Genomic DNA, 18,697 nt, shown 5'->3' on the forward strand with positions numbered 1-18,697 from the left:
CGGCACAGCCTGTAACATAGAACTACAAAACTTAACCAAGACTACAAAATAAAAGACATAGCAAAAATCATAGACAAAATCCTTAAATCACTCTTAAAGGTGCAGTGTGTAAATTTTAGCGGCATCTAGTGGTGAGGTTGCGAATTGCAACCAACGGCTCAGTCCAATGCTAACCTCTTGCTTTAGAAACACATAGAGAAGCTACGGTAGCCGCCACCGGACAAACATGTCATCGCCAGAGACAACTTAGTAAAAAAGTTTGTCCATTAAGGGCTTCTGTAAAAACATGGCGGCACAAAATGGTGACTTCCATGTAAGGGGACCCTCGGTTTATGTAGATAAAAACGTCTTATTCTAAGGTAATAAACACATAACAGTTCATTATAAAAGCTCTTTATATACCCCTGATAATATAGTTTTGTATATTATTTTGCATTTCTGTCAAGAGATCCTTCTAAAAATTACACATTGCACCTTTAAAATGCTGAAACATTGTACACTGTAAAAAATGCATAATTCTTGTCAAATCAACATATATTTTATGTTACTTTAACTAATCAAATTAAGTTAAACAATTTCAACTTATGTCAACTTATCATAAATAAAAACTTAAAATAGTTGGTTGAATTGACTTGCAAAACCAAGATGTTTTAACTTCATGCTGCATTTTTTTTACAGTGTAGCGTTTTTTTTAATTAATGACCCAAAAAGTGAAAACTGTTCCCGTAGCTCAGTGGTAGATCATTGCTTTTAAAGTGCAAAATGTTTTTGGTTCAGTCCCAGGAACACACATGCTGATAAAATGTGTACATTATAATTCACTTTGGAAAAAAGTGTCTCCCAAATGCATAAATTTAAACTTGTTCTGTGTTTATGGCCAGGGAGGAGTTGTGTTTCAGCAGAGCTCCGAGTCTCCTCATGCTTCCCAAGAATGCGTTGCCAACCGAGAAAGCAGAGATGGTCGTTTTGAAGTGACACAGCGCAACTCCCTCGATAAAAGTGAGCTGGTGTTCACTCCTTTCAGTATAAAAGAAAACAAAGACACAGAGCGTAATGACTCGCTGGATCCGTTACACAACAGGGAGGGTGACAGAGATCCCTCGCTCAGCTGTGAACCTCCAGCGTCTCCCCTACGCAATGGCAACAGTGAAGATCAGCGGGCGTGTGCTTGTGAAAACAGCGAGAGTGATTACAAAGAGCAAGAGGAGAACTTAGATGTTGCCGGGAGCTTGAGAGATAGTAGTGATGCTTTACAGAGCGGATCTGAAGGTGAAAGCATAGACTGCGCTGCCCTTTCCTGTGGACAACAGCCAGAGGAAACTGATAAAGCTGACGACATCATCTGTGAAACATCGGGTTGTGCTGAGGGGCCTGAGGGGGGAAACCGGGAAGAGGGACAAAATTCGGTAGAGAAGAAACCACCGGAGAAGCTTTGTTATACAGTAGAGGCAGGAGAAATGGGAATCACGCAGTCTTTAGACACGCCGGAAAGCTCAGATGTGGAATCTAGTTCTCAGGGTGTTGAGAGCGATGATGAGGGAGAGGAAGATGATGGGTTTGTAGATGCATTAGAACCAGAGAAGGTGAAAGAAGAAAACAAAGATTTACACCCAGAGTTGGAAGATCCGTTTATTGAGGATATTAAACCACTTGAAAATGACTGCGTGAAACAAATTTCGGCTGAGAGTGAAATTCACGCTTGCCATGAAGCCATTTGCCAACCAGGAACCCATGAGCCGGAGGGATCTGATGAAGGAGAGAAGGAAGGTGTTTGTGATATCTTCTGTAATGTGGAAGAAGATTTTTCAGAAACTGTTGATCATGAAGAAGTCTTATTTCAAGAAAACAAACTATTTGAAGGTTATGCTAATGTAAATTTAGATGGTAGCAAAATGGAGGATGGCACCGACAATGATGCAACCTCATGGACAACTAATCATTTTGAGGAATCTAAAATAGACCAAGAACTGTCACCTGTTGAAAATACAAACAATGTTTACCCACCAGTAGAAGAAGATAAGGATTCAGAGAGATGCATTGAGACGCCAACCAGCGATGACACCTTAGTACCTGAGGATCTAGATGAGGTTCTAGTAAACTCTAGCTGTGAGCAACAAATGGATAGCATGGAGAACCTCGGAGAAAGGTTGAAGGCAACATCGAAGGAAGTTCTTCAGTCAGTAGTGACTGTAGATATGGAGATTGTGACGCTTCCAGACTCTCCCAGTCTTCAGGATCAGAGGAAGGATGTGACCTTGAACAATGAGGTCATGCAGGAGACATCAGAAGCTTTGTTTGTTCCTACAGATCGATCTGGAGATGAAGGCCTCCTGCCTGCTCTCTCAGACACACTGGTTATATCAAAGAAAGCAGGAATCTCAGAGGAAGATCTGCTGGGTTCAGTCATCCATAATGACCTTGTTGGTGATGCCTTACACATCCTAGATTCTTTTAATGAGAAAGGAGTTTCAGGAGTGTATCCTGAAGATGTCCACGGATGTGTAGATCCTATTACTCAACACTCAGGCGCTGAAGTACATCAGGATGCCCAACCAGGAGGTGAGGAAGACCATCTGAAAGGTGAGTTCAACAATGATTATAGATTGCTTGCGGACAAAGTGTACAATGATGCATTTTGTACCATTAATGTGGGTAATTGACAGGCGATATATGATGTACATTATACATGTTTTGTTTGCAAAAACCCTACCATGTTTTTTGATGTATTGATTTCAGTAAAAATGGTTTAACTATAGTAAGCATTGCTTTTATCATACAATTAAAAAGTGAAATAAAATGAAATAAAATAATTGTGACCCTGGACTGCAAAACCAGTCATAATCCGCACGGTATATTTGTAGCAATAGCCAACAATACTTTGGTATAGATCAAAATTATTGATTTTTTTATGTCTAAAATTATAAGAATATTAAATATTAAAAATCCTACCATTTTTTTGAAGTATTGATAACAGTAACAATGGTTTAACTATAGTAACTATTGCTTTTATCATAAAAAAATTAAAATAAAATAAAATAAAAATTTGAACGGTATATTTGGAGCAATAGCCAACAATACTTTGTATGGATCAAAATTATTGATTTTTTATGTCAAAAATTATAAGAATATTAAGAATGTTAAATATTAAAAATCCTAAAAAAAAATTATTTATTGATTACAGTAACAATGGTTTAACTATAGTATCCATAGCTTTTATCATAAAATAAAATAAAAAAAATAAAATAAAATAAAATAATTGTGACCCTGGACTGCAAAACCAGTCATAATCCGCACGGTATATTTGTAGCAATAGCCAACAATACTTTGTATAGATCAAAATTATTGATTTTTTTATGTCTAAAATTATAAGAATATTAAGAATATTAAATATTAAAAATCCTACCATTTTTTTGAAGTATTGATAACAGTAACAATGGTTTAACTATAGTAACTATTGCTTTTATCATAAAAAAATTATAATAAAATAAAATAAAAATTTGAACGGTATATTTGTAGCAATAGCCAACAATACTTTGTATGGATCAAAATTATTGATTTTTTATGTCAAAAATTATAAGAATATTAAGAATGTTAAGTATTAAAAATCCTAAAAAAAATTATTTATTGATTACAGTAACAATGGTTTAACTATAGTATCCATTGCTTTTATCATAAAATAAAATAAAAAATAAAATAAAATAAAATAATTGTGACCCTAGACTGCAAAACCAGTCATAATCCGCACGGTATATTTGTAGCAATAGCCAACAATACTTTGTATAGATCAAAATTATTGATTTTTTATGTCTAAAATTATAAGAATATTAAATATTAAAAATCCTACAATTTTTTTGAAGTATTGATAACAGTAACAATGGTTTAACTATAGTAACTATTGCTTTTATCATAAAAAAATTATAATAAAATAAAATAAAAATTTGAACGGTATATTTGTAGCAATAGCCAACAATACTTTGTATGGATCAAAATTATTGATTTTTTTATGTCAAAAATTATAAGAATATTAAGAATGTTAAATATTAAAAATCCTAAAAAAAAATTATTTATTGATTACAGTAACAATGGTTTAACTATAGTATCCATTGCTTTTATCATAAAATAAAATAATAAAATAAAATAAAATAAAATAATTGTGACCCTGGACTGCAAAACCAGTCATAATCCGCACGGTATATTTGTAGCAATAGCCAACAATACTTTGTATAGATCAAAATTATTGATTTTTTTATGTCTAAAATTATAAGAATATTAAGAATATTAAATATTAAAAATCCTACCATTTTTTTGAAGTATTGATAACAGTAACAATGGTTTAACTATAGTAACTATTGCTTTTATCATAAAAATTTAAAATTATATTAAAATAAAATAAACATTTGAACGGTATATTTGGAGCAATAGCCAACAATACTTTGTATGGATCAAAATTATTGATTTTTTATGTCAAAAATTATAAGAATATTAAGTAAAGTTATTTTGTAAATTCCTATCATGAATATATCAAAATGTATTTATCATTAGTAATTTGTGTTGTTAACTCTTTTGTCGCCATTGACGAGTTAAACGCTTCCCTGCCAATGACAAGTATTTCCGGCTTTTCGCAATACCGCTATTATCCACCAGGTGATGCTCGTATGCAGCTTATAAAATCTGGAAGTGTCACCCTAGGGCAAACAGCTGCATGTCCGTGTGTGTTTTGAGGATCGATCTGCATCTGTTCTCTATCAAAAGTTTTTTCTAAAAATTTAATTATTTCAAAATTTGATGTTTTTGAAGAAACCTACCCATATTTGAGAGGTGATAAAAAGAGAACTAATGAAGGTAGACTGAAACTTTTTTTTTGAAAGCATCGGGTTTGTTCTGTGACTTTATGACTGTGTAGACAACAGATGGTAGCTTATATATTTGATATATTGTATGTTTATGTATTTAAAGAATAACATTTTATGGAAGGCATTACATTTTTGTGAAAATCATGAAAAGTGCTGCGGCACTGGCTGGCAACTTTTTTTTAAAACACTGGTGGCGAAAGAGCTCATTTGGACAACTGTAAAGTCTATTTTCTCACTATTTTAATTTTTTTACCCTTAGATTCCAGATTTCTGGCCTAATATTATTATCTTATAATACTATTATATTAACAAACCATACAACAATTGAAAGCTTATCTATTCAGCGTTCAGATCATGTAAAAATCTCAATTTCAAAAAAACTGCCCCTTATGACTAGTTTTGTGGTCTAGGGTCAGAATTATAAAGTAAAATTTAATATTTTACCAGCATTACCGGAATACAGTATTGCAATCATAAAAAATTGTGCTTTTAAAAAGGTTCGGGCTCTCTGCGAGGCTAAAACTCATTGTCTTGGTCAACATTGAATTTACACACTGATCGAATATGACGAAGTGCATTATTAGGTGTCTTTTCCAAGCACCCCACCTTCTATGATCAACCAAAATTCAGTAATGATACCTTTCACATGCGACAGAATAATTGGAAATCGCTTGTTTATCTCCATCATGCACATGGCTCAGAGAGCAGAGTTATTGCTTTATGACTGTGTAGACAACAGATGGTAGCTTAGCAACAGATGATGTCATGGGTCAACGAGGGAAGTGATGTAACGAGACGAGGTCACCGTCCATTTCCTGCACTTTTCTTTCTGTTCTCACAGTGACCAAAAAAGAACATCGATACACCCAGATTGTTGAAACATACGGTTATCTTTGCCCACTTACGTAACTGAACTGAAATAGCCAGATATACTGTTTCTAGAAATAACTGATGCCTGCTTGCTTGATGGTTTTGCAGGAAATGTTTTTCTATTCATTTACCAATTCAATTAATGCATTTACTGAAATACACTGAAAACTTTTCTGTATTTACACACATGACTTTTGACTTCTGTTTTGCTGGTTATTATTGACTGACTATATTAAATGTTACAGAGGTGGACCCTCAGAAGACCACATGGGGCGATGTTGACACAGACAAAAACGCACCAATGGTTAGTACAAATATTAACATGTTAATAAATTAAATATTTTAACATTTCAGTGATGAAATACATTGTGGGTGTATGTTGTGACATGACTTACAAATTACTAAATTCTGACCCGTGTTGGTAAATTTTGTATTTTAAAAATATAGTTAAAGGAACAGTATGTAAGAAATGTATATCAATGAATCATAAAATGGCCCTGATATGTCACTAGACATTAAGAAATCATTTTCATTTCAAATACTTATATCACTGACAACAGTGGTCCGGCCAGGATATTGTCATTTAAAAAGTGGAGTTGCAGCCCTCAACTGATGTTTATGTTGACATGTTGTGTATTGGCCACCAGCTGTGTGATTGCAATACCAGTTTTGACCACAATCCTACATACTGTTCCTTTAAAGTATATGTGTACTGTACATAACTGTATTTTCTGTGTGTATTAAATAGTATTTGTTCAGTCTCATCCATCTAACTAAGGACTGAACCCCTAAAAAGAAGTCAAAACAAAAGTTTGGGAGCGTTGATAGAGAAATTAAGTGGTTTTATGCTTTTTAAATACATTAAAAAAATTGCTCTCATTATTTATTATAGATTTACATATGCAAATGTGTAACAAAGAAAAATTTATGTAGCAAGAAATCATTGTTTGCAGATGCTTAAAACGTTAAAAGCACAGCGATATTTGACACATCCCAATGTCCTGTTAACTTTTCTGAATTTTGATGTTCCCCCATATCAGAGTTGATGAAAAATAAATCAATTTCAATTAAATCATGAAATGTAAATAAATAATTTTAAAATCTCAAGACTTATTAACAAAAATTGTATTTTAAGAAACGCAAGCAGTCAAACCCCAAAGTACACTTACAAATCAAGTTCACATACATTAAGGTTTCTTATGAAAACATTTTAATTATTATTTACATAAAATAAACGTAATACAGCCACACAACAAACTTATGAAAATATTTTCATTGTTAATTGCATGATAATTTTTTAACGCAGCCACACAAAATAAATAAAAACTATCACCACAATGCTTACCACAATGATTTCCCTTATCTCATGTGTTAATATTTTTTATTGTAACAATTTATGATTTTCAAAAATAACTGTTGCATCTGTGTAGATTAGATAAGCAAAGTGTGTGCGCGTTGTGCACGCTATACATTATGGTCAAGCAGACGCCCTTAAAATAGCATAATGAACAACGCGCCGCTGACTTTAGACTAGTTTTTTCTGGTCAGTGGCGCAATTGTTTTTTGAAACTGCAAAATAACATCAGGGATGGTTTGCCCGGAACACGCCTCCTTTTTTGCGCTGAACCGCCCAGGGAGCGCAAGTTCATTCCCTAGTTTGCCGACGTGCGTCTGTGTAGGGAAAAACCCGCTGTGCGCCGGTGCAAAATAAGAAAGATACATGCGTCACTGACAAAGTCAATTGGGCTGGGTGCAAGATAGGGCCCATAATGTGAAATTGTAACACATTATGTGCCATTTTGTGTTGATTTTGAGTTAAAATATAACACAAGTTGTTTTAAAAGTAACACAAAATGTGTTGTTTCAATAATAACACAGTGATGGGTGAATTCTGGAACAACGCATTTAGTGTGTCGTCCCAGAATCAACACTAATGTGTTGTTTTTAAAGGGACACTTCACCCATTTGCATTAAGCTTTGTATAGTTAGAACCCCAGTCATGTTTTTGAATGGTCATGCATCATTTCCTCAGTTGGCGCTGAGACAGGAGAAATACAGATTTCAGTGTTGAACTTCCTTCTCTTAATGATGTAAAAATCATAATTTTGCATCATTGAAAGAAGGAAGTGCCATATCTTTGTTGAGGGGGTGAGACTACAAACACCCCTTTTCTCAGTCAAATAGGCACCAAATTCTAAATGTGTTACATTTCGACTACAAATATGACACACTTTCAATAAAGATTACTGTTTCTATGAGTTAAATGCTCCTTTAACACATTTTTCTAAGAGTGTAGGAAAAATATCGAAACTTTGATTTCTTTTTGCGCGATGCTAATGGTCTAATCAGATTCAATGGATTATGCTAAGCTATGCTAAAAGTGCTAGCGCCAGACCAGGAGATCAGCTGAATGGATTCCAAAACGGTAAAAATCTAATGTTTAACTCTAGGGGAGCTGGAAAATGAGCATATTTTCAAAAAAGTGGAATCTCTTTAACTCTTCCACCGCCAGCGTTTTTTAAAAAGTTGCCAGCCAGCGCCAGCGTTTTTCATGATTTCACCAAAGTTTAATGCCTTTTTTTTAAAACAAACAAAAAAAACTGTTTCATCCTACCTTCAGTGGTTCTTTTGTAATCAGCTTTTGAATATGGGTAGGTTTCTGCAAAAACACTACATTTTTAGCAAAAAGCAGAGATAATTAAATTTTTGTGACGGACTTTTCATAGAGATCCCATTCAGAGCGATCTTTAAAACAGACACGGACATGCAGCCGCTTGCCATATAGGGCAATACTTCCGGGTTTAAAAAGTTGTGGATAATAGCGGTATTGCAGAAAGACGGAAAATCTCGTCATTGGCAGGGAAGCGTTTTCTCTTGATTGACAAGATATCTTGTCAATGGCGGCGAAAGAGTTAAGCATCCACTGATTCAGAAACAGTAAAAACTCTGTTTATGTTTTGATAACCATTCTGAATCTGTTCTCTAACAAAAGTCCTTTACAAAAATGCAATTATCTCAGCTTTTTGCTCAAAATTTGATATTTTTGTAGAAACCTACTCATAGGAAATTGAGAAATGCTAAAAAGAGAAAAATGTTTGGATGAAACTTTTTCCATTTTTTTATTTAAAGCAGAGGGTCTGTTCTTTCATTTGATATATTGTATGTTTATAAATTTATAAAATAAAATTTTCTGGAACGCCTTAAACATTTGTGAAAATCATGAAAAATGCTTGTGCTGGCTGGCAACGTTTTTTTTTTTTAAATGCTAGTGGGTAAACAGTTAAATGTTTATGTGAATATTTAGTAGCAGTAATTACAGAAATACAATAAGGCACCATTTTGAGCTGTGATACTTGAGCTCTTCAGACTCCATGCCATTATTGTCAAGTTTCACAATGGCACACCTGTTATACAAGGAAAAACTCACTGTTGAGTCATAGAAACATTACACGCCGTAGCATTAAGGTGTGAAGTCAGGGATGCGATGTGGAGTTGTTTACTTTCTGGAGCTGGAAGTGAAAGTGGAGGTACAGGAGCTGGAAACCACGTGGCCATGTGTACACGTCCAACATACACACCCATACACGTGACATCTTGAAATCTTTCAAGACGAGCTTTGAGACTGATGAGACCTAATATGTGTTGGCACAAGTCAAGAGTGATTTCAAAATCAATGTCGAAGGGTTGGGGTTATATTACCCATAAACCCAATCAAATATATATGACGCATTTGTGGTTCTACCAGAGATATGAGATGACGTTTATTGTAGTAGCTGGACGTTGACAGTTTCATGTCGTGACCCGCGAGCCAGCTGTTCATCCACAACTTTCTTTACAACTGTTTTGGGGGTTGGGGTTTAACCCTTTTAAGTGAACCACCGAAGGTCTTTTCTTGCAAATAATGTTCATAATCCTGCGGGTTTCTCCTCTGGAGATCATGAACACCGGGTCAGTAGTAGGTGTTGCTCGGGCTTTGTTTCCTTCAGGGCGTGTTGTGTGTTTTTGTATAGACATGGTACACTAAACACTAAAACATTTTAGCAGTGTGTCAGGGCTGTTATCAGAGCGAATCTTTCATAAAGCTCAGAAACTCAGTTGAGATTGGAGAGACAGGCACAACAAGTTACAACACAGCATCGAAATTGAATATTTTGGTAACACTTTGCAATACGGTTGTATTAGATAACGTTAGCAAATGCATGAACTAACATGAACAAACAATATATTTTTTAAGCATTTATCAATGCCAATACAATCATTCATGTTAGTTCATGGTGCATTAACTAATGTTGACAGTTTAAACATTTATTTTAATAATATAATAGTAAATATTATAATATCAAGTCATGCTGTAGAAGTATTGTTTATAGATTTATTGTAAAGTGTGACCAATATTTTTTATTTAAAAGTTTTTCAACAGGGGGAAAAGCAAAAATCGCAACATCTCCTTAAAGCAAAGTAGTAAAATTGTATTGAAACATATGAGAATTGCATTGTAGGAACAAGTCGTGTGCAGATAAAAGAGTGTGATTGGCCGTCGGACACAAAAAGAGGAAAAGAGACTGTTTGCATATATGTGTGTGAGAGAGAGAGAGAGAGAGGGAGAGAGAGAGAGAGAGAGAGGGAGGGTGTGGGGAAGAGCGAGGGAAAGGGGCCGGACCTTCACACAGATGTGAAAGATTAGGAGCGTCTCATTTTTCCAAACGCTTCAGCCGTAGAGATTGTGTCTGTCAGGACCTCATGTGGGAACTAAGCTACGTTCAGTGTGGCGCTTTCTTTGTGCATGTGTTGGAAAGATGTACGAGCGGCACAAGCGGCGGTACAGTTTGTGTGCCAAAGGAGAGAGAAATGTGGATGTAGTATTGATCAAGGTGAGAATGAAATGTTGATGTGTCAGTGAAGGATGACCTTGCATGTTAGAAACTGTCTGGGATTACTTTTATTCAGTACTTTTATAATGCTCAAAAGGCTTGTTATATTACAAAACAAACATTTATGGACTGTTCATGAGATCGAGTTCTTTAACTTTTGGTTTAGCACAGTTTGGGACATCTAGAGAGGAGACGTGTAAGATCTTATTCTCGTCATTAAATTCAGAAAAGTGTCCAATAAATCACATCTTTGTAGCAATTGAAATATTTTGTGAGCTGATTAAATGTTGACCTTTCCGAAAACTTTAAATGCGAAAATCTTTTCCTGCACAACGTAATGGACAGTCAGCTGTTCTTTCAGATCATCCGCTGTCATTGTCTCTTTGAATTTAAGGATGATTCATATTGTTTTGTTGGGTGGAGACAACTGAATGATATATGCACACATCATGTCAGGCCGTCTGAAAGAGTGTGTGCACGCGTGTATGTGCACAAGGTGTGGTTTGTTTTGAGATGTTTAATGTGGTTTAACTGACAGATACCCTGGAGCGCTTCTCTGCCCGTTTTATCATGCACTCAGAATTCGCAACGTCATTGATCTACAGTCGTTTGCTCAGATGTCATCTCTTTCCAAACCAAATGCAAAAGCTTTTTAACTGGATCTGTATAGCGAATGAGCGTATGAAGAACTGTATATTACCAAGTTTTTTCGGTATCCGAGTGTTTTGACTCAATTTCCTCTTTTAAATTCGAATGCCTGTGGTAAATACTAGTTGGCTATAATCGATGAGTCATTTGAGTTAGTACATTTGACTCAGCATTGTTAAATTAGTTTATTATTTTAAGTAAAATTGGCTGTATAAGCTTTCTTTAGTATACGTACACTGTAAATCCTTTTTTGTTATGAATGCTAAAATAATTCATTTTTTAAATATAATTTATTATAATTTAACTCCTCACTAGTCAAGAAAGTTTTACAGTGTTGTCAGTGTTGTTTTGTTGTTTTCGTCTGTGTTGGTTGGGAACTGCGCTCTGTTTCAGTCACACTTGATTCTGAGGAACTACTTTGTTTGTCAGAAGAGTAATATTTGTACTAATATAATTACAGCTTATTTGTGTTTTATTTTATAAAATCCCACTAGCGTTATGCATAAGAAGTAACCGTTTTATAAAAGCAATAACCCCCGCAAAGCAGTGGGGTTACAGTGCATTTTATAACAGCTTCGCGTCGTGCCTAACAACGCCCCTTAGCTGTTATAAAATGCACTGTTAACCCACTGCTTCTTGGGGCTTATTGCTTTATTTTATCAGCCAAAATCTGCATATTTATGCTTGAACAAATTTTTTCAAATACGCTGCACTTTTGCAGCATAAATTGCAGATTTCTTTTCCCCAAATTTGCAGGGTTTGCATGATTTCATAATCCTTGCATTTTTATAGCAAAAATCACAAATATCTTCACAGAAAGTTGAAAAAAGTTGAAAAGCATTGGTGCATGACGCCCCTGATTAAATTGCATAGACATCCCGCATATTCCTTTGCATTTTTTAAGAAAGCGTGCCGCAAGATAAGGATTCTTTGCCCGCAACAATCACAAAAAAAAGTTTTTCTGGAAGGACTGAAAATCGAATATCTTGCTCCGCCTCTGAAATGACTTTCCTGTATGAGTGACATCATCAGGACCTTTCATTAAGCCCCTCCTTCAGACTATTTGTGATGCGGAGACCGCTTAATCCGATCCTATCAGTACTAGATAAATAACGTCCTGCGTCACTGTTTTGTTCTTAAAGGTGCCGTAGAATGTAAAACTGTATTTACTTAGGCATAGAGGAATAATAAGAGTGCTGTACATGGTGATAATGACATATCATGAGCCCTTAAACACTTTGTTTCCTCCTTCTTATGTAAACTAAATGCAAAAAAGACAGCTGGGAAACATGCCAATCTCACCATAACACTGACTGTACGCCACAATAATAAATTACACATTAAATTAAGTACAATGTTGTAATAATGCTAAAAACTAAGTTGTGACGGCTAAGTTAGCGCTATATGCTAGTTAATGCTAACGTTTAGGCTGAAGTTCTACTGTTGACGTTACAGATACGTTTTGGAGGTCTTTACTGAAAAAACAACAATCTCTGAATTATTTATTATTTCTCAAAATCTGTATCTTCTTCTTTGCACACACAGAGAACAACTAAAATGAGCTGCTCTAAGAAACAGCCAATCAGAGCAGAGCTCAACATTATTATTCATGACCCTTTCAAATAAGATAATAATAGACCATTTCATTTTATAAAGGCAAATCCTAGGGTTGTAAATAGACATGTAAAACTGACTCTGGATCAGTTTTGCACTTAATAAAGCCACAAATCGTCTATGTATATATGTTTTTAGTGCATTATTTGTGTTAATTTCATCACGAGTATGTGTGATTCAATATGTATAATTTAATATGGTTTTGTAAGCCGTCCATTTTTAATGAGTACAGTTAAATACTAGATGGCTTTCGGATCAGAGCAATGCCTCTGGGAAGGCACGCATACAATGTTTTGACTGTAAATGGAGTCTGCATGGTCTTTGACTCCGAGAAGCATGCGAGTCGAAGGGGCGGCTGAATTTGGTGACCGTCTGAGAGCCGCTGCTTAAATCCTAACGGTTTCCTTTGGCCTCGAGCCTGGAGGGAATGATGGAAATGGGCTTTTGGCCAAATGACTTCATAGCCCTGTACTGCAACACAAAATAACCATCTTTACAATCAAGACAAGATTCTGCAGTTTTGCCAAGGCGAAGTTGGACAATGTGTTCATTTAGGTGCATAGCAACAATCAGATCAATCAGAAACATCCATCTTACCGTGCCATTTCCTTTATCTTGAAGTTGTTTTCGTTGTCATGTATCAAGCTCAGCTTGTGTTTTCGTACCAGATGTGTTTTTATTGGGTACACTTCTGAATGTTCAGGACAGTCTGCTGGCATTGCCTTTTTGGTTTCTCCCCTGACGCCACAAATATGCAGTGAGAACGGTAACGGTGCCAGATTCTGGAGAGGGACGTTGGACCATGTTTGGCTCGGAGTTTCAGGGTTGGGCATCGTGTTTGAAACATGCAGGCTCTTGTGGGATATGCAAAATAGCACATTGACGTGTTTGCGTGTCATTTTGTGGCACTGGATTGATTGGATCGATAAGTTCAAATAGAGTAGGAAAAGGGATAGGATCAGGATCATTACCATGGCTTAATGTGTCAGACACATATACGCTTATCTGCTGCTCCAAACATTTGTTTTGGTGTCATGTGTCTGTATTAAATACATAAAGGTATACAAATCAGTCCTGTGGACTGAAAAGTGTCCTGAAAGTCAATAATGTTAATGAGTAGCATTTTTTTAAACAATGTTTCATTGCTTCAAAGCAGCTTTACAAGGAAGACAAAGAAAACATCAAAGCCACAGAAAAGTATTAAATGTATAAAATATATACAGTAGAATTATTGCAAATTTTTTTGTCCTTATAAATAGATTATAATCTAATAAAACTGCATATCATTTTTAATTGACTATCGAACCTATAGTCAATTAATATGATAAATAACAGGTGTATTAAAATGTCTTACATGGAAATTACTTTTTAAAAGAAAAAGTATTATTATAAGAGCAGGAGTTTTACATAACTTGCAATGATAGCAGTGTAACAAAAACAGAGAAATTACATCAACATCATTAAGTGCATCACAGACACCTACAACATTTTAAAACAAAGCTAGGGATAGTTCACAAAAAAATAAAAATTTTGTCATTGTTTACTCATCATCAATTTCTTCCAATCTTGAAAAAAATATCTTTGTCCTGCTGAACACATATTAAGGTACTTTAAAGAATGTTTGTAACCAATAAAAAAAATACTATGGAAGTGAATGGTGCCCCAGATCTGTTTAGTTATTTAAGGTGCCATTTTCCTGTGTTTTCGAAGCTTTGATTGTGTTTATGGTGCACAGTATGTTTTTCACACAATTTACTTTTTCTAATACCGCTGTTCTAAAAACGCCCTGATGTCTTCCTCGTTTTGTGAAGTCCCTCCTTTAGAAATACGTAACTAGTTCTGATTATGTAGCTGGTTCAGTCTGTTGTGATTTAACGATAGTAGCTTAGCGCACGTTGTCCGGAAAGGTCATGCCAGATTGAGGAAGATGTCCTCAGCGAAGGCTCCGGATTTGACTCCGGGATAAAAATAACACTGTCTTGATGGGATGGCGACAAAAACACTTCACTTACGCAACTCGTCCTCTTCTCTGTAGAAGCACACCCTTTTTTCAGAATATTGTCATCATTTATACGGGAAGAAGAGGGCGGTAGTCCAAACCAGCCATTCTCTGTAGTCCTTAAAAGGGAATTCTATTGAGTCAAATATATCGCTTGGCATTGAACTTTGAGCTTTATAATTATGCATTAACAACGATTTTACAAACTAACTAAAGTTGGGAGCACGAAAAATGCATTTGTCAAAATATCAGCAGAGCAAAGAAATTCATACAGGTTTAGATCAACGTGAGGTTAAATGATAACAGATTTTTTTTTTTTTGGTGAACTATCCCTTTAATAGAATTTACATAACGCTGAGCTAAACTAATTTCAGCAGTCTCTCAGTAAGCAAGCCAACGTTAGTATAACGGACGTTCTTTATCTGATCTACTGTATTTAAATGATCTTTTGTTCACATTTAGCTCTGTGGCTGTTAAAGATGCAAATACTGACTTCTGATCTAAACCAGCGCAGGGTTTACTTCCTTAATAAACTTGCACTCTTTCACTGAATCTGCTGCTTTAATTCACTTGTTAAGAATTTTTTTTGATCTGACTTCTAGATGTAAACATAAAACCAGTTTTTTGTCATCCAGTCCCTTATTTACATAGATGTATCATATTGCAACTATAATATGTTGTATACAGTGTGAAAGTTTGTTAGGAGCTGTCAAATTTTTTTCTCAATATGGAAAATAAGTGGACATGTGTGTTAAATATTGTCTTCATCGGTTTTCTTTTTCCTCTTTGCATATTAAAGGTATAGTTTACCCAAAAAAGAATTAGGCTACTCAGTCAAGCCATCTTTTTTCAGACAAACCCAATTTGAGTTATATTAGAAGGCTGTTCCAATATAATGGGGGTAAATGGTGCTTCTGATTTGATGCCCCCAAAAAGTCTAGTTAAAGGCGGGGTCTACGATTTTTGAGAAACGCTTTGGAAAAGGAAGTCGGGCCTAATACCAAAACACACTTGTGGCCAATCAGCAGTAAGGGGCGTGTCTACTAACCGACATCATTGCTTGGGTTGCGTATGTGTGGGGCCGGTCTATCATAAGAAGGTACAGATTGTATTGGGGTAGGGGGCGTGTTTGTGTAGGTGATTTCAAATGTCAACATTGGCTTTCAGAGATCCTGCACCCCACCTTTAACTCTTTCCCCGCCTGTGAGTTATCTTGTCAATTAAAAGGAAATGTTTTCTTGCCAATGCCACTATTTTACGGTAATCTATAATTCTGCTATTATTCACTAGGTGGCACTCTTACCCAACGTATAAAAAATTGAAGCATCAACTAATTCAAAAACAGTTTAAACTCTGTGTATGTTTTGATCATTGTTCTGAATCTGATCTCTAACAAAATTCCTTTACTAAAATGCGATTATTTCAGCTTTTTGCTCAAAATTTTGTATTTTTGAAGAACCTACGCATATTTAAGAGGTTATAAAAAGAAAACAAATGAAGATAGGATACAACCTTTTTCCTTTGTTTTTGTTTATTTGTTGGTTTGTTTGAAAGCAGAGGGCCTGTTCTTTCATTTGATATATTGTATGTTTATATATTTAAAGAAGACAATTTTCTGGAAGACATTTTGTGAAAATCACTAGCGGGGAGTGGGTTGAGCTTGTTATTTTAGTTTGTAAAGTTTTAAATATTAATATTTTTCTTACAAAATCACATTGATTGACCTCAGAAGGCCTTTATTAACCCCCTGAAGCCGTATGGATTACTTCTGTGAAGCATGGATGGACTTTAAATCAGAAGCACCATTTACTATCATTATAAAGCTTGGAACAGCCAGGACATTTTCTAATATAACTCTGATTGTGTTTGTCTGAAAAACAATATTCATGTACATCGAGGATGACTTGAGGGTGAGTAAATCATAGGATCATTTTCATTTTTGGGTGAACTGTCCCTTTAAGCATGCATTGCTGTATATCATGACATGATGTCATGGGTATTTACAAGCTGATGCTTGAGTCATTACAGTGCTATGTCAGCTGATGTAGATACACCTGATTTTGGCTACAGAGTCATTTCATATCTTTTCGGTGATTTAAAATCATTTTAGAGTTGCCTGCAATGTTAACGCAGTCTATACAGCTTTAGAATAATAAATATGTGGAGTGATCATAATATCACCCCTGGTCTTTAAAACAATGCAGCTCTTTTCAAACTCTTCGCCAGCTAATCGTTTTATCATCACATTATTTATTTTTCGAGTCAGGCGATTTGTGATACGGTCACACACTCTGGTGGGAACCGCTGGGAATAACTGAATGCGAGTGTATGTGTGTGTTTCTGTGGGCAGCGTCTGTACTCAGTACAACAGGCATCAGTGTTCTCCTGCCATCCCAGAGGCACACAGCGACTCCTCAGTGATTTTGCGTGTGAGCACTCATCAATAGAGCGTTGTGTATTGTTTATTGCTTTTAAACTGTGCATGGCCACTTGATTTCTGACTCAGTGGGTGTAAACATAATGAGTCCCCGGGCCAGGATGGAAATGTGAACTGGCCTCACGTGCCCCGAGGACAAATCACAAGTTCATTTTCTATCATTTTTCTCTCTGTTGTTTCCCCTTTTCTGGTAGAAATTGCATTAGCGATGCAAAAGGTCATGGGTTTGATACCAAGGGAAAAGACATAATGGCAAAATTTATACTTAGGTCGCTTTTATTTATTAATTAATTTATTTTATGGTTTGCATTTAAGAAGTCCCAAAAAATCTAAGCTTTCAAGTTTTGACCATTTTAAAGTACCTGTCATTTTTCGACACAGTGATGAATTAATAACTTTCATTTTATATACACAAACTGATACCGTGGTGCAATGACTGTGTACCGTGATTTTGGTGATCCTGTCCCTCTCTGGCTTTTCTCCGTCTCTGTCTCTCCCTCACCGGTGTCGCCTTTCTCCTCGTCCAATCTGGACTCACCCGTGTGACCCTGTGACAAAGTGTAGCCGGGTTATAACAAAGGCGAGAGAGTTTTTCGGCGAGCAGTCGTGCAGGTCACTTTCATACAGGCTTTCTATTGTAGGAGCTTTGTGCTGGATGCTGTTCAGTAACCTGAGATCTGTGTAAACATCTCCATGTATTCAATCTCTCACTAACTCACATCAAAAGCTTACATGCAGTACAGAAGTAAACATGACAGTATTTGCGTATGCATTAATATCCTGATAGCTATAATTTGTGGTAAAATAAAGCTTTCTAAAGGAAAGCGTATAGCAGGGCTAAAAGGCTGTAATGTAGTCTTTGATGTTTGTGATTTTAGAAAAATAGTAAATAATTTTTTACATAATTTAAAGCCACAATATGTAAGATGTAGGTAATAAAATATCCAAAAACTACTTGAACACTGTGATATACTTTATAGAGTTTTGTACTTACATTCCCAAAGTTCACAAGGATTTGCAAATCTAATTTAAAGGAACAGTATGTAAGAAATTTTTATCAATGAATCATAAAATGGCCCTGATATGTCACTAGACATTAAGAAATCATGTTCATTTCAAATACTTATCTCACTGACAACAGTGGTCTGGCCAGGATATTATCATTTAAAAAGTGGAGTTGCAGCCCTCAACTGATGTTTATGTTGTCGTGTTGTGTATTTGCCACCAGTTGTGTGATTGCAATACCAGTTTTGGCCACAATCCTACATACTGTTCCTTTAAGTCTTTTTGACAGCCATTGATGAGTTAACTTGTCAATTAAGAGAAAACGCTTCTCTGCAAATGACGAGTTTTTGTGGAAAGTTTTAAAAATTCAATCTGTATTTCTGCTTTTATCCACCAGGTG

General features: G+C 35.5%; 1 protein-coding gene across 4 annotated transcripts in view; it reads left to right on the forward strand.

Annotated features, from left to right (window-relative positions):
• The window catches only part of LOC135783478 (uncharacterized), a 111,938-nt gene that overhangs the window by 39,319 nt on the left and 53,922 nt on the right, over nucleotides 1-18,697 (forward strand). For all 4 annotated transcript variants that reach the window (XM_065294214.2, XM_073811871.1, XM_073811872.1 and 1 more), the window contains exons 8-9: nucleotides 882-2,580; nucleotides 5,969-6,027. In XM_065294214.2, the coding sequence (XP_065150286.1) occupies nucleotides 882-2,580; nucleotides 5,969-6,027 (1,758 nt within the window). The remainder of the gene's footprint in view (nucleotides 1-881; nucleotides 2,581-5,968; nucleotides 6,028-18,697) is intronic.

Source organism: Paramisgurnus dabryanus, chromosome 2 (genome assembly GCF_030506205.2).
Source record: "Paramisgurnus dabryanus chromosome 2, PD_genome_1.1, whole genome shotgun sequence".
NCBI classification, from domain to species: domain Eukaryota; kingdom Metazoa; phylum Chordata; class Actinopteri; order Cypriniformes; family Cobitidae; genus Paramisgurnus; species Paramisgurnus dabryanus.